This window comes from Meriones unguiculatus, chromosome 6, assembly GCF_030254825.1.
Source record: "Meriones unguiculatus strain TT.TT164.6M chromosome 6, Bangor_MerUng_6.1, whole genome shotgun sequence".
In the NCBI taxonomy this organism is placed as follows: domain Eukaryota; kingdom Metazoa; phylum Chordata; class Mammalia; order Rodentia; family Muridae; genus Meriones; species Meriones unguiculatus.
The window spans coordinates 78,928,845-78,945,732 of NC_083354.1; the positions used below are offsets into that span (position 1 = coordinate 78,928,845).

General features: G+C 35.8%; 1 protein-coding gene across 4 annotated transcripts in view; it reads left to right on the top strand.

Moving 5' to 3' along the window:
• Window positions 1–16,888, top strand: part of Adamts6 (ADAM metallopeptidase with thrombospondin type 1 motif 6) — a 263,176-nt gene that overhangs the window by 112,303 nt on the left and 133,985 nt on the right. For all 4 annotated transcript variants that reach the window (XR_009592406.1, XM_060385684.1, XM_060385685.1 and 1 more), the window contains 2 exons: window positions 3,153–3,299; window positions 12,343–12,484. Coding sequence is in view for 3 of the 4 variants with exons in the window: in XM_060385684.1 (XP_060241667.1) it covers window positions 3,153–3,299; window positions 12,343–12,484 (289 nt within the window). In the remaining variant the exon portion in view is untranslated. The remainder of the gene's footprint in view (window positions 1–3,152; window positions 3,300–12,342; window positions 12,485–16,888) is intronic.

Here is a 16,888-nt window from a genome sequence, read left to right on the forward strand (position 1 = left end):
AAATTCTCTTCTGATGCTGACACCCAGTGTTTCCATTTGTCTTTTTCCTTGGCAGCCATGCTTGTGTTCTCCAAAGCAGTGTAGTATTGAACTATGACTGTTTGAAAGGTATTTCTTTCTTTTGTAAGATGAAGTAAATATGTCATTAAAAAGTAGAAGCTTGAATTTTTATTTATAGAAAAGTTTATATAAGGCAGTTAAGGCGCAGTATTGATTGCCTTAAAGCTACCTGTGCCTACCTATGTGACACAGGTAGATATAAGACTCCAGCTAAAAGGAAGTCAATTTAACTCTATCACATGTGAAAATAATCAGTCAGGTTACACAGTCAGCCTTACACAGAAGGAATATTACATTTCCTTGAATTTTACATTTAAAGTATTTGTAGTCCATTGTGTTGATCCAACTGTGTCTAGTTTAACTTGAAACTCTGCTTTCATATTCCTAAAAGATCATGATGAATGATGTATTGATGTCAAATTCAAATGATAAATGTTAAGTGTTTGAGGAAGGCTATTTGTTGCACTTGAGGACTCAATACTCTCATATATTCTGTTTATGTTACATCCTGTACATGAATTACCAGCTCCTTCCTTTTATCCCCATATGTACGCATATACTTTCAGTTAACTCATTCATAATGTCCTTATGATGACCATCCCATCTTCTTTCTAAGCAGATCTTTAATCTCAGATGTAAATCACCTGCCTCCATTGTCAAGAGAGCAAGTGTTAATATTTACACGTATTGACTACCTTGTATTTCCCTGTTCTGAACTACCTGTCCAAGCTTTCTTATAACAAGTCTCCTTATCTGTTTTTTTTTAATGGCTCAGTTTAGTTCTTTTTAAATTTTTTCATTATTATTATTATTTATTACAATTTATTCACTTTGTAGTGCCCTTCCTCATCTCCTCCCGGTCCCAGTCCCACCCCCTTGTCCTTCCCTTAGTCCACTAATAGGGGAGGTCCTCCTCCCCTACTATCTGACCCTAGCCTATCAGGTCTCATTAGGACTGTCTGGTTCCTCTTTCACCTTGGCCTGGTAAGGCCACCTCACCAGGGGGAGGTGATCAAAGAGCCAGCCACTGAATCCATGTCAGCGACAGCCCCTGCTCCCCTTTCTAGGGAACCCACATGGAGACTGAGCTGCCCATGGGCTACATCTGAGCAGGAGTCTAGGTCCTCTCCATGCATGGTCCTTGGTTGATTCATCAGTCTCTGCAGGAACCCCTGAATCCAGATTTTTTGGCTCTTTTGGTCTCCTTGTAGAGCTCCTGTCTCCTCCAGGTCTTTCTATATCACCCTTCTTCTATATGATTCTCTGCACTCTGCCGAAATTTTTTTTTTTCAATGCAGTTTATTCAGGAACATTGAACAATCCTCGGACCCCGGGGAAAGCCAGCCCACAGCTTAAATAGCCTCTGGGTAGCCAACCCAGGCGTGCCACGGGGGCAATGCAGATAGGTCCACATACATGGAAGCAAGCCAGATCCTCGGCCTTAGCCAAATGTGGAGTTGTTCGTGACAGAGAGCACTCACCATCGGGAAGGTGGAAGGCGGAAACCAGCTCCATCTTTAAGGCATAGCATTCCGCAGCTCTCTACAGTTCCCCCTTTTTGTTTTAGACGCATCAGGCAAGAGTAGAGGTCTGATCTCTGATATTAGAAATAAATTGGGACTTTGTACAGATGTTCATTTAGGTGTCGTCCACCCAAAGAGCTCAGGCCTTTACAGCCATTGAAGCAGGACATTCTCCCCAAGCATGGTTGGCTACCATAAAAAGCTAAAATGTTACGCTCAGGATGCGAGGCTAAGCACTGCACTCAGGGTCAGCCGCTTTGGACCCAGAGAAGAGCATGTCTGATTGCATGCGGGTTGATGCCCCAGGTCCCGCCTCTGCCGAAAATTTAGCTCTGTCTCAGCATCTGCCTCGATACCCTGATGGGTACTCTGGAAACAACTTAGATGTCCCTCAACTGAAGAATGGATATAGAAATTGTGGTAATTTACACAATGGAATACTGCTTAGCAATTAAAAACAAGGAAATCATCAAATTTGCAGGCAAATGGATGGAACTAGAAAAGATCATCCTCTGTGAGGTATCCCAGAAGCAAAAAAACACATATGGTATTTACTCACTTGTAAGTGGGTATTAGCTATGTATTGTAGGATAAACATATTAAAATCTATAGTCCTAAAAAAGCTAACTAACAAGGAGGACCCTAGGGAAGATGCTAATGGGAAAACAGGATAGACATTGGAAATAGGAGAAGACGGGGAATAGGACAGGAGCCCACCACAGGGATCTCTGAAAGACTCCTTCTCTATTTTGTGCTTAAGTTAATTTTCCATGGTGGCACATTTATTAGAATGTAATACTGGAGATATAAATTATTTTTAATTAATATTCAATCTAATAATCTGGCTGCTTATCTAAAGAAGGTATTCTTATACAGTGAATATATCCTCAGACTTTTTTTAAAAAAATTAAAGTGTATTTTGAGTTCACTAGGGCTATAGGGCAGAAAAAAATGGCAAAGAAAGGAAAGCTTTGAAAAATGGAGGCAAAGAAAAGCCACAATGCTTAAATATGTCAGGGTCTTCAAAACACACTGGGATATAAGTTATGTATTGCATTCCCTTTATTCAGTGTTCATAAAAAAAGAGGGCTTCTGTGATTGACCTATACCCCAATGAATTAATGTCTTTTTCTGCAATTCCCTTGTGGATTGAAAACAGTAGAATGAATATTTCTAACGTGTATATGTGGACTTAAGTAAAAAATTAACATGATCTTTAATGGGTCATTCATTTTGCTAAATTTCAGTTTTCTCATCTATGAAGTACAGATTAACATACATGCCTTTTTCTGTTCAAGGAGCAATTGAATCATGTGATATTGATAACGTGAGAACATGTTATAAATTCAAAGAGATTTAGAAATATATTATATCATTGCATTATTCTTTTGTCTCTTTAACATTAATCCTACATTATTTTAGAAGACTAGTCTATCTTGATCAAAGCAAACTATTGATGTAACTAATAAATGACCCTATATGGAAATAAAAGCTTTGTAATGGGCTTATTGTTTTATTTTACTTATTTCTTTCTTTCATGTCTCTTCTGTTTCCTCCTCATTAAAACAGTTTTGGTATGAACCATGATGGAATTGGAAATTCATGTGGGACAAAAGGCCATGAAGCAGCAAAACTTATGGCAGCTCATATTACTGCAAATACCAATCCCTTTTCCTGGTCTGCCTGCAGCAGAGACTATATCACCAGCTTTCTAGAGTAAGTAATCTCTGGAGAGTGATGATAAATTGCTCTAGAAGTAACTCTTTGCTGGAAGCCTAATGTGCAGTGCTTTGGATTTTGTATGAGTAGTTTTTATAGGGGCTGCGGACACTAAGGCTGCTCCCACTTGCTTTCATAAATCACTGTGGCACATTTTCCAGGTTTTATACAAAGAGGGAATAAACTAGAAGTGGAATGAGAATATAAGTTTGATTGATGTAATGAGTGATTAGAATTTTTCAGTAAATTGGAGGGCATTTTCAGAAAGAATTTACATTTAATTTTTATATAATTTAATAGCGAATAAGCTGAACTTTAATTCAGTAATTCAATATCATGTTATTGGTTAAAAAACTGAAATCTTTAGGACTATCAAAGTATGTAATAGTAATAAATAAACGCAACAACCAAATTAGACAGCCAGAAAGGGAGCATTTTGAGGAAGAATTTTAGCAGTCCATCTTTTCCACAGTTGGGGAGATTCTCTATGGTTCTTCAGTGTAAATTCCAAGAATATGCTTTTATACATGTTATAAATATGAGTGAACACAATATAACTATGTTTAGAAAAAGAGAATTATTTTTCTCATGTCACTCCTGTATGCACTCATTGGATTTTAGGACCCAGTAGACTTGAATGTTGCTTTCTGTGTGACTGAGGAATATTAGTTTTTCTTTTCAATTTTAAAGGTTTTGAGTTTGTAAATGAGTTTAAATCATAATACTTATATTATTAGAGGTTTTGTATATAATAATGTTCAATGCTATAATATGTAAATAAATGGATATTCAATAAAATTATAGACATTACTATTCTAAGTAACATCAAGGTTGCAATAGTTTATTCCTTTACCATTACTTTAGCTATTTTGTGATAGTTTTTCTCTTGGGGAGATGAAATTAAATGCAAAACAGGCGTGCACAAAGGGCATTAGAGCAATGATCATTCTTTTTAGAAACTTATAAAAGTTTTAAATTAAGACAGCTAATACAGGCTAAAATTATGACTTAATTTTTTTTTTTGCTAGTAATAGTCAGGTCATATAATCTGAAAACTTACAATTATGTAGAAAACAAAGTGTAATTACCCAGCACAGATCTTGATTCAAAAATCAAAAGATGAATGTTGAAAATAGATTTTAAAAAATTTATCAATACAATCATTCAATTTGGAATTCATTTCAAAATGTTGTCCTGAATAACTATATTATGGACTAACAATTTTTAATCTTAGAAAGAAAAAAATTATAATATTATATTTACCTAGTGCCAGATTGGGTAACGTGCTATAAAAAGACAATAAAGAAATTATTTGATATCCTTTCTAATTTTTAAAAAATAATTTATTTAATTTTATGTGCACTAGTGTGAAGGTATTAGATCCCTTGGAATTGGTGTTACAGACAGTTGTGAGTTGCCATGTGGGTGCTGGGAATTGAACCCAGGTCCTTTGGACGAGCAGACAGTGCTCTTAGCCACTGAGCCATCTCTCCAGCCCCTCTTTTCTAATTTTTAATACAAAGCACTGACAATATAATTTTAAGGCATTTTGCATGGACATTTTTACATAAGTTGTAAACACTATTGAAGTTCTTCTCTTTATGGAAACCCGACCAGATCTAAAAATCTCTCTCTTGTCTTGGCATTTGTTTTCAGATTAAAATCTTAATCTTTATCACCATAATGACAAATTGTGTCACATGTTAAGTATTTGTGTTTTCAATGGCAGTCCTTCTCTTGATTTTTAAAAGTACAATTTCTTCCCTTCTGTATTCTGTTTGTATCCCGTTGGCAGTTATGCAGTTCATTAGCTACTAGCAGCTCTGTATGCAAATACAAGGAACAGAGCCCAATATTTTTGTGTCTTAGACATGTAATACATTTAGTGTGTCCTTTTATGTACAAAAATACATACAGAAGTGTAGATATATGGACTACTTTTGAACTTCTACTGGGTCTTGTGTAGTTGGAACTGTATTATGCCTGTTAGGATACCATAAAGGGACTTTCTAGACTGCTAGTAAAATACAATGCAATGACAACTGGTTTGGTGAGAGATGTAGAACTGTTAATAGTTGTATTATAGCAGTCCATTGAATTAAAGCAATTAATCCAAAGTTATTATTTAATCTTCATTGCTGTCCTGTATTTGTTTATATAAGCAAATGAGTACTGACAGGATTTTACTGGGTTTATTTATCCTCTTTTTTTTATAAAAACTGTTCTTTTGTATATCCTCATAGAAATGCCTGAAGTTAAAACTACTAGAAAGTGATTAAATGTTAAAATAAGGTAGAAAGAAAAGAAGGAAGGAGGAAAGAAAGGATAGAGGAAGGGAGGGAGGAAAGAAGGAAAGGAAGGAAGAAAGGAAGAAGGAAAGAAAGAAAAAGAGAAAGAGAAAGGAAAGAAAGGAAAGAAAAACAGTTCTTTTTCCTCCTCTAAAAATTAACTAAATCTTATTATAATTTGTGCCAGCAATAAAGGATGTTAAATACAAGCCTCATTAAAAAGATGAGTTCACTGGAGCACAAAGATAAAATAGTACTTTAAAGAAATTTTGTTCTATTTTCTCTGCCATGAGCTTAATTGCTTTACTGGCTATGAGTAATGTATCTTTATCTGTATCTATATTTAAATCCAGAAACATTTTGCATTTTTATCAGTGATTGACTTTACATCTATGTTTTATAGATGGATCAAGATGGTTCATAGCACTTTATGTTAGATTTTCTTTCCAAGAAAAACAAAACTCAAAAGAAGTCATTGCTAAGGAACTGCCACCCAGTCAACAAAGTGTATACCTTCCTCTTCTTAGAGACTGTATAGTACAAGGATGATGGGGGACCTAATAATGAGCTTTCTGTGATTTATAGAGATCCATAATTCATTGTTTAACTGGAAAGACAAAAACAAAGACATGACCTTAAATGCCACTAGAATACAATCTCTCATGTCATTCTGCAACACAAGGTGCTATTGATCAATCAGGAGATGGTGTTTACCAACTCCCAATATTTTTTTTCAGATTTCTTAAACTCGGTGATTCAATAAGTGGTTCATGAATCGCCCAGAAGCCGTCCTGATTAAATAATAAAGAACCCATTTCCGTTAAAATGGACGTGTTATGCCAGCTTCTGATGTTTTCCGAAGACGGCTTTGCAGGTAGTGTCTTTCCTATCTGCCTGCGGGACTCACTTATTTACTTATTTAGGAAAAAAAAAAATGAACCTAGTATGAAGGCCTAACTCATTGACTATGGACTAGTTTACCAGGCTGTGAAAAGCAGGTAGCTGTAACTTAGGCCAGGTTCCTGTTCATTCCAATCACTTAGGAGTAGGTCAGAGCAATTTCATAGCCTTTCTAAAAGAGAGCTTCGTGAGTCACCTTTTACCCTACTTACAGGGTAAAATTGCTTGACCTCCCTTGTGGCTGTAGCACAGTTGCTGCCATTTCAAGTTTTATACAGAATCTATTTCACAAAAGGGTGGAAGCTGATTGAATGCACTAAGTGGCATTGTTAAGGCTGAAGGGGAACTAGGAAGAGGGGTGAGAGAAGTGATTATGATGGACAAGAGGACCAAAGCACTCACATTTGTTCTCTAGAAATTGCTTTTGAAGGTTAACATCACTTTATTAAATGGAAAACATCTTCTTAGGAGGCCTCCATCCCCCAAAATTGTAGTATCCAAGAAATAACCTGAAAAACAGGTTTCTCTGTCAGCATATATGACACACTTTGAGACCCTTGCTCTAACCATGGGTATCTGTAACAAGCTGTAAATATATGTGGAGTGGGTGTAGAGTAAGCCATTAACAGCGCAAGATTTATGTATTTGAAACCTCAGGTTAATTATATTCAAACATCCATGTTGTACAGTGAATGACAGGAAAAAGAGGTTTGACTTTAGAGCATATACTTAAGTTTGCACTTACCTGCTAATGTCATTACACTGTTATGTTTAGTTGAAACATTGTTAGTTTCATAAAAAATGATAAGTCTACTTATGAGAAGGTAGTAGATAAAAAACATTTGACTTGATCTAAATGATATCAACACAGTCCATGCTTATATATGTATCAGCATACCTTTGTGGAAAAGAAAACAGGTGGCATTAAATTATAATTCTGTTGTTCGGCACTGTAAGGTACATTATGCTTAAGTCGCTGTCCTTTCAGGATTGCCCACCGCATAGACTGACTCTCTATTCTTTATACTGTGCTCTGTAAGGATAAACTTTAAAATCTCAGTTAGTAATACATCCTCATGCATTCAGGAAGCAAAGCCAGGAGGACATATTTTATAAAGTCCTATACATTTTAATGGGGACTGAAATTTGGTTCCTTTTTTTGCTTTCAGGGTTGACTTTGGGACTCTGAATAAAGGCTCACTAAATTAGAAGTTGGTACATAAAATGACTTTCCCATCATAATGCAAAGAGATTTGGAAATATAAATATACTTCGATTCACTATGAATTTTTCATAATCAATGAAGGTGTATATTCTGAAAGGTATATTTTGCCTTGTCTTAGAAGTTTAAATACAAATACAGATTATGAATTTAATAATTTTTTTATATTTCTAAGATATTAACTAGGATTGGGATTTTTGTTGAGAAATATGAACTGTTAGAAAACTAATTACCGATTTACTCCTATGCATATAGCATTACATTGGACAAATATATTTCAATACTGAGATCGAGTTATAGCCTCTCATGGATGAAGACTAATAGTTCTGTATATTTAGTTTATTACTTGAGTGAAGTTCATATTTTCTGAATGGCAAATATTTATGTGACCTCCCCCCTTCAAGGCAAAAACTATTTATCTTAATATGTGCTATTAATGAAAAAATTCCAGAAACTGTATATGGATTTATCACTACTTTTATTATTTTGATACTAGCATGGATTATACTAGGCTTAGCATAGCAAGACTTATTGTATCTCAATTAACTAGATTGTAGGTTAATCCTGAATTTTCCATAGCTTCTGTTTTGTTATAAGAATATTATAAAGTGTAAGACTATGTAATTTTTTTATAAAAAGAAATAAGAAATATCAGATATAGTTTTATATGAACTGATAAGTTATGTGGCCCAGACTTAAATGAAGTATCAAAGAATAGTAAAGTAGATAGACTGTAAAAGATGTCTTTCACAGCTAAAATACTGAGCAAAAGAATAAAATCTCCAAGGAAAACTTGTAGAATGGCTCCTTTTAAAAAGGAGTCCCCAGATAGGCAGATGAATAGCGAAGAAGTGCAGTTATTGAGAGGAGTACGGTGCACTGGGCTTGGTAGCACACTCCTAGAAGCCCAGGCTCAGCTGGCTGAGACAGGACACCAAGGCTACACTAGTGTACGTAAAGAGACCTATTCACAAACAAACAGGATAAATGTGAAAAATTATTATTGTAAATTATATTTTGGGGAGGTAGGAGATCAGCAAGAGGGGACAGGGCAATGGACTGTAGCAGAGGAAATTGAGTAGAAGCAAAATGTGATGATGTATGAAGACACTGCAGGTATCTTTAATTTGAATAATAACGTAAGAATAATGTTAAAAATTCTTAGTGTGCAGTTGGGACATGGCTTAGTACAGTGATTCTCAACCTGGGGATTGCAACCCCCTTGGCGGGGTGCGGGTGGCTATGCAATCCTTTCGCAGGGGTCGCATATCAGATATTTATGCTGTGATTCATAACAGTAGCAAAATTACCATTAGAAAGTAGCAGCACAATAATTTATCATGGGGGATCACCACAACATGTGGAACTGTAAAGGGCTGCAGGAGTAGGAGGGCTGAGAACCACTGGCTTGGTGGGTAACGTGTCTGTTGTACAAGCATGAGGACCTACATTTGGGTTCTGGAACCCATGCGAAGGTCAGGCACAGTGAAGTATATCTGTAGGCAAAGAATGTGTATGTGGAAGGATCAGGCCTAGCTGAATTCTGGGGTTTGCTGGCTAGCCAGTCTAGCAAAAACAGCCAGCACAGGTTCAGCAACAGTAAGATGGAGATAATTGAGGAAGACATCTGATGCTAACTTCTGGCTTCCACACAAATGCAAGGGTGAGTGCACCCTTACACACATCTGCACACATGCATATACCATGGTGGGGGGTAGAGGGAGAAGCTACTGACATAATATCAGACACCAGACATTACCTCACGAACATTTAAAAATCAGAAGAGAAGTTACTCATAGGAAAAATTTATTAGACTTGAGTACTCAGAAATTCTTCAGTTAAACACATGTGGGCACACCCCTGTACACACACACACACACACACACACGGGATACAGAGAAAGAAAACTCTTCAGATCCGTGTTCTTTGCTTTCTGTGTCTGTATTTGTGCTATTTCAGAATGGGAGTTCATATTGTTCTTCTTAAGAGTCACTTAATAATAATTATGTTGTATAGATTTTACTTACTTGAAAGTAGCAAAATGGCTACTTTTGTGGTGGACAGATTTTACTAACATAATACAACAAAACATTTGCAGTGTTTAGCCTCATTAAGAATTAAAATACAAAAATTGTCCCATTCCTCAAATACGTTCACCAGAGTTTTGCTGTGTCCCCACATGTGGCTGTTAGGACAGTGCTCTGCATACACACAGTGAGAGAATGGAGGATGGACAGTCCTATCGGTTGCACAGATGCGTCCTTTACCTGAGGTGATGTCACTGATAGGCCTTGCTGCTGTGTACAGATAGAGCTGGCACATTTCAAAAGACCTTTGTTGATATGGTCTTCTTAAACACAGGCTCATTTTTAATATGTACATTTGGCTTTCTTTTATGTTTTATCTCATTAACTGTTTTAATATTCTGTAAAATGCACTGGATGAGGAGAACTGGTCCTGTCTAGCTATTTAATTAAATATTTATTAATACAAAAGAAATAGGTGCTTCCAGAGAAATGAAATAAGAATAATAAGCTTTGGAGACCAACTTTCTCAAGAGTTCTGGCCATAGGTCCCAATCAGGCCTGGCACCGTTGGCTCTGAAGGCACTTGCTGTGCTCATCTGATCTAATTTTTTAAAAAAGATTATGAACCATTGACTAGAAGATTATTGTACCTCAAAACAAGAGCATTAAATGAAATAAGTATTTTTGCCACTTCCTAACGTAAGCCAATTTTACCATTAGGAAAGTATTGCTTCCTCTATGAGCTATCTTTAAATTGTCCTCTTGAGTGTCATATAGTTCTACCTCTGAAGTTTTGAGTTTAAATTTGTATATTTCTGAAAGTCACTATATATAATATTTGCAATGGGTTCTGTACTGGTACCAATTAGGTAATTATTTCTTATAATTTTTGTATGCTACTGATAAATATTTAAAACTTACAAGGTCTTTTATATAAATGATTCAGTTTATATTTTTCTGTTGATTTACAGTAGGATTTACTTATTTTATAACATACTCAATTCTTTTCATATTAGAATTTTATTGTAAATAAAGATGGAGCTTATATTTTGGAAAAAAATAAAATTAATCCTCAAATTCAGTCATCCCACAAATATTCTATATTATCAAAATAGTCATTTTTTTTTTTGCTTTCATACTACTAAATATGCTTCCCTTGTCATTAACTTCAATATGTATTTGAAATTACTTGTAGGATCTTACTTGACTGAAGTAATATCATAATATCAAAAGTGCTATTTTAATTCATCCAATTTAACAATAAATGTGCTTGCTGAGGTACCTGAAAGTATCTAAACTTAAAGGAAACAAGTGTTGGGTATTGCAAGCCTTGAGGAGTGATGATTAAAATGGCAAAGCCCTTCTGTGTCACTGTAGTGTTACTGTCCCATTATTGTTTTCTTTGAAAATTAATGAAGAGGAGCATACAGCAGAGAAGACAGTCTTGTGTCCCTTTGGTCTGGGTCACTTTAAGAAGAGTGCATTTCAGGTTGTAAACATACTAATGTGCTGCTGGGTAAATATACATTTTATGTAACAAGTTAACATTCTCATTTTAAGAAAATGAAAATCTCGCAGGTGAATTTGAAACTCAGTGTTTTATATTATTCTTCTCTGTTTGTAAATGAAAATTTGTGCTGTCCTAAATAACAGTTGAGGAACTTCAACTTGTGAAGTTATTTTCCTTTGGCAAAGTGAATGGAAAAGATTTGGGGAAAAAAAGCAAAAGTGTTGGCACAATGGACAGGAATGTTGGAAAAAATTTTTAAGTGTTGGCATAGGAATTCTTTAAAAATTCTAACTCACATGTGAAATGAAAGTAAAAAAGCATCTGTCCTATTTTATGCGCACTGAATAAATAAAAATGAACAATTATATTTAGCAAAGACGAAAGCTTTTTAAACTAAGGTATTCTGTCTGGCTTTTGGCAACCTTTATGTTATTTGTTCCACTGAATTAAAATATTATGTTTTAGTGAAGGCATACTTTGTAAAGCAGAAATTATGCAGAAAGGAGAACATTCCCTTTTTCTAGTTCTGATGACCCTAGATGAAATATGAAATCTTTGAAAGACTAAACATTTCTAGTGTGTGTGAGCGAGAACTTTGGACCTTAGCCTCACCTGTCATTCAGCCCATTAACTAGTGACATGTCTTACCATAGCACCTTGTGTTCTGTCTAAGGTGAAGTATATAAATTAAGTCTTCAAGAGTACAACTATAATTATTTTTGTTTAATTTTCCACAATTCATGTTTTTTATTCTACTACCAGATGTGGTTATATTTTCAATGAAAACAAACAAGAAACTTAGAGCAATATGAAATTCTGTTTTGATTCCGTCTGAACTAGTTTAAATCAGTGTTTTAAAGGCCAACATGACATTTTCAGATTGTTGTTTGAGATGCTTCCATTGTGTTTTCGGGTGGAGAAAAATAATTTGGAGCTCTTATTCAGGTGTCTATTTTGCTGTATGATTGCTAGAAGAATGTGTTGTTTTCATTTGTCAAATTATTCAAACAAAGATCTAAACCTATGGTTTCATAATTGTGAATGAAATAGTCTACAGAGTAGCTAATTCCTTTTGATCCTTTATGTTGTACAGTTCAGGCCGTGGCACTTGCCTTGATAATGAGCCTCCCAAGCGTGACTTTCTTTACCCAGCTGTGGCCCCAGGTCAGGTGTATGATGCTGACGAGCAATGTCGTTTCCAGTATGGAGCAACATCCCGCCAATGCAAATACGGGGTAAGAGGTCTTAATCCTTACGTTCAGCCATTTATCAACATTCTCTGATGATACATGTCCAGGGGGAATAATGATGAACTTAGTTTGCCTTTGAAGTGTTATTAATTTATATAATGTTTTAACACTGATTTTTCTGATATCATATGCATAATATCTATTTTAAATATTTGAATAATACTAAATTAACATGATTCACATTTTTGTTAAGTAAGCAAACAGAATTTTAGTAAATTATCATGCATTTATTTATTTATTTTTAATCTTGAGCTCATGATGTGTTTTAAAAAATATTTTAGTTTTAAGAGACCTCTCTACTGCCTTTTCTTGGCACTCATAACTGTGCTAAAGGGCATTTTTCACTGGCTTCTTGCCTTTACTTTAATTCATTCTAGCTAGAACCGAGTCATCCCAAGTTTCTTCACCCACTGCACACTTTCCAACACAACAACCAAGAAGGAACAAGGTAACATTAGCCCAAATAACAAGAAAAAAAGGAAATAGCCATGGGAAAAATTGTAGGTGTCATGTTTTTCTTTTCATGTTTGCTTTAAAAAGTTACAGTACCATATTAGAAATTATTAAGAAGTTCTTCTTAAAATTCATAAATATTTTGGTATTTAATGCAGGAATGTGTGTAATGAAAAAATTAGGATTCTAAAATGTCAATCTGTGTGCCAAAAACTATTTAGGCTTAAAAAACAAATCTAAAGGCTTGGTTCTTAGTATGGTATGAACAGATAATCTGAGTTCCTAAAAAAGGATAGCAGTACAGGAATTAATTTTACCATAGGTATTATTAGACTATCTACTCACTGTACTTTACCTGTTACTCCTCATGGGCATGGTACAATAGGAGACAGTTAAAACAGTTTTTTCTGGATGACAAATGTATTTTTATTCTTGATAGACCTTGACAGTACTTTCAAGATTGTGTGTGATTATTTGGGTATGGTAAGCTCCATGAAAAATTTTGATTTTTCCTGTTTCTTTCTTAAGTCTTAGTTTTGAATGGATCTAATTTCTGTTATTCTTTTTTTTTAAAGATTTTATTTATTATTTATTTTATGTATGAGTGTTCTACGTGAACATCTGCATGCCAGAAGAGGGCATCAGACCCCAGTATAGGTGGCTAGGAGCCACCATGTGGTTGCTGGGAATTGAACTCAGAACCTCTGGAAGAGCAGACAGTGCTCCTAACCGCTGAGCCATCTCTCCAGCCCAATTTCTGTTATTCTTAAGTTGTTTTTTTTTTTTTCTAAGAAAAAAATCACTCAAGCATTAATCAGTCATTACTCAGTGATCAACTCTCAGTGTGTCTCATTTTTCTGTTAGCTAGTGAGATAGTTTACATTTTACTTTGAATTTTGAAACCCTGTTTGAACTCCATCCATAAGCGTCTATGGTAGATAACTTATACTACTATTACTACTACTTATGGAATTTGTGGATACTACTACTACTAAATTTATGTGATTTGTGGATCTTTTTGATGAACAAATTAATTTAAAAATTGATATACCTTTCCTTACTTAATCTGGAAATCTCACTCATTCCAGGCTGATAGAAATAAGTTTCATACTAATTTTAAAACTGTATTTTCTGCTTTTTGATTCTGTGTTATACTTATGTATACTTCTGTAACCAAAATAAAGTAAAACCAGAATGCTTGGTGAAGACATTAGCATTTATAAACATAGTTTCTTATATTTTGTCATACACCCTTTTTACTTCATTTTGCAGCAAAATGCTGGTTTCTGTACTTCATATACTATATGTATTTCTTACTTTCTTTTTTTATTCTATTATAAATTTCCAGTTAGGATTCTTTATCTCTTGTAGATTCTTTAAAATTTCTCCTACCTCTTGAACTTGTATCTAAAAATTTATGTTCATATAATTGTTATGCCAATTTACACTGATATTTTTATTTATAAAGATTTTTAAATTAAATTTTTATTTTTTTACATTAATTACGTTTTATTCGCTTTGTATCCCAGTTGTAACCACCTCCTTCATTCCCTCCCAATCCTACACTCCCTCCCTCTTCTCCTCCCATACCCCTTTCCAAGTCACTGATAGAGGAGGTCCTCCTCTCCTTCCGTCTGACCCTAGCTTATCAGGTCTCATCAGGACTAACTGCAAAGTCTTCCTCTGTGGCCTGGCAAGGCTACTCTTCCCTCACTGATTTTTTTTTAAATTTTTATTAAATTACAGTTTATTCATTTTGTATCCCCTGTGTACCTCCCTCCCCATCCCCCTCCCAATCCTACCTTTCTCTTCCCCACCCATGTCCCTCTCCCAGTCTACTGATAAGGGAGGTCCTCCTCCACTTCTCTCTGATCCTAGTCTATAAGGTCTCATCAGGAGTGGCTGCATTGTCTTCTTCTGTGGCCTGGCAAGGCTGTTCCCCGCTCAAGGGAAGGTGATCAAAGAGCAGGCCAATCAGTTCCTGTCAGAGACAGTCCCTGTCCCCATTACTATGGAGGCCACTTGGATACTGAACTGCCATAGGCTACCTCTTTGCAGAGGTTCCAGGCCATCTGCATGAGTCGTCCTTGGCTGGAGTATCAGTTTCAGAAAGGAGTATCAGTTTCAGAAAAGACCCCTGTGCCCAGACTTTCTGGATCTGTCGCTGTCCTTGTGGAGCTCCTGTCCTCCCCAGGTCTTACTTACTTACTTACTTACTTACTCCCACTTCTTTCATAAGATTCCCTACCCTACCCTCTGCCCAAAATTTGACTATGAGTCTCAGCATCTGCCTCGATACCCTACAGGGTAGAACCTTTCAGAGGCCCTCTATGGTAAGCTCATGTCCTGTTCCCTGTTTTCTCCCTCTTCTAATGTCCATCCTCTTTGCCTTTCTGAATGGGCATTGAGCATTTTCGCTAGAGTCCTCCTTCCTGGTTAGCTTCTTTAGGTGTACAGATTTTAGTATGTTTATCCTATACTCTATGTCTGATATCCACTGATGAGTGAGTACATACCCTGTGTGTCTTTCTGCTTCTGGGATACCTCACTCAGGATGATCTTTTCTAGTTCCCACCATTTACCTGCAAATTTCATGATTTCCTTGCTTTTTTATCACTGAGTAATATTGTATTGTATAGATGTACCACAATTTCTGTATCCATTCCTCAAATGAGTGGAAACTGAAAAGCTTCTGTAAAGCAAAGGACACTGTTATCAAAACAAAATAACAACCTACAGACTGGGAAAGGATCTTCACCAACCCTATATCTGACAGAGGGTTAATATCTAGTATATATAAAGAACTCAAGAAGTTAAGAAGCAACAAATCAAGTAATCCAATTTAAAAAAAATGGGGTACAGAGCTAAACAGAATTCTCTATAGAGGAAAATCGAATGGCAGAGAAACACTTAAAGAAATGTTCAACATCCTTAGTCATCAGGGAAATGCAAATCAAAACGACCCTGCGATTTCACCTTACACCCATCAGAATGGCTAAGATGAATAACTCAAGTGACAACACATGCTGGAGAGGATGTGGAGAAAGGGGAACCCTCTTCTACTGCTGGTAGGAATGTAAACTTGTACAACCACTCTGGAAAGCAATCTGGTGCTTTTTCAGACAATGAGGAATAGCGCTTCCTCAAGATCCAGATATAGACTCCAAGGCATATGTCCAAAAGATGCTCAAGTATACAACAAGGACATCTGCTCAACCATGTTTGTAGCAGCTTTATTTGTAATAGCCAGAAGCTGGAAACAACCCAGATGTTCCTCACTGATTTTTAACAATTCTTTTTTAAGCTTTTTAAAAATTTATTTTTTATTAATTACAGTTTATTCACTTTGTATCCCAGCTGTAGTCTCCTTCCTCATCCCCTCCCAATCCCACCCTCACTCCCTCTTTTCATCCCATTCCCCCCTCCCCAAGTCCACTGATAGGGGAGGTCCTCCTCCCCTTCTATCTGCCTCTGACTTATCAGCCCTCATCAGGACTGGCTACATTTCTTCCTCTGTGTCCTGGTAAGGCTGCCCTCACTCAATTCTTAGTACTACTCTGGAAATCACTTGACTCCTTGAAGTGTCCTCCATGAGGTTGCTGAAGGGTAGCTAGTGTAGCATGCTAAGGTGATGTGTGACCAGGAGAACATTTGTCTTGAAATGATTCCTATTTTGATTCAGGGAAGATTTTAAACAGTTATAGAATGAATCATAACTGTTACAGTGATAGCTTTTTTCATCTCTTTCCCTCTGGTCATTATGTAGTCATTGAGAACTTTCCAATGCTTACCTCCCATACTTTGTTACTGAATTTTTAGTTTATGCATTCAGTTATATACATGCTAATCATAGTTGGGTATTTTATTTGGTGATTGGTTTTTCACTGTTATCATTACATATTATCTATTTTTGTTTTCAAATTATCCATGAAGTCT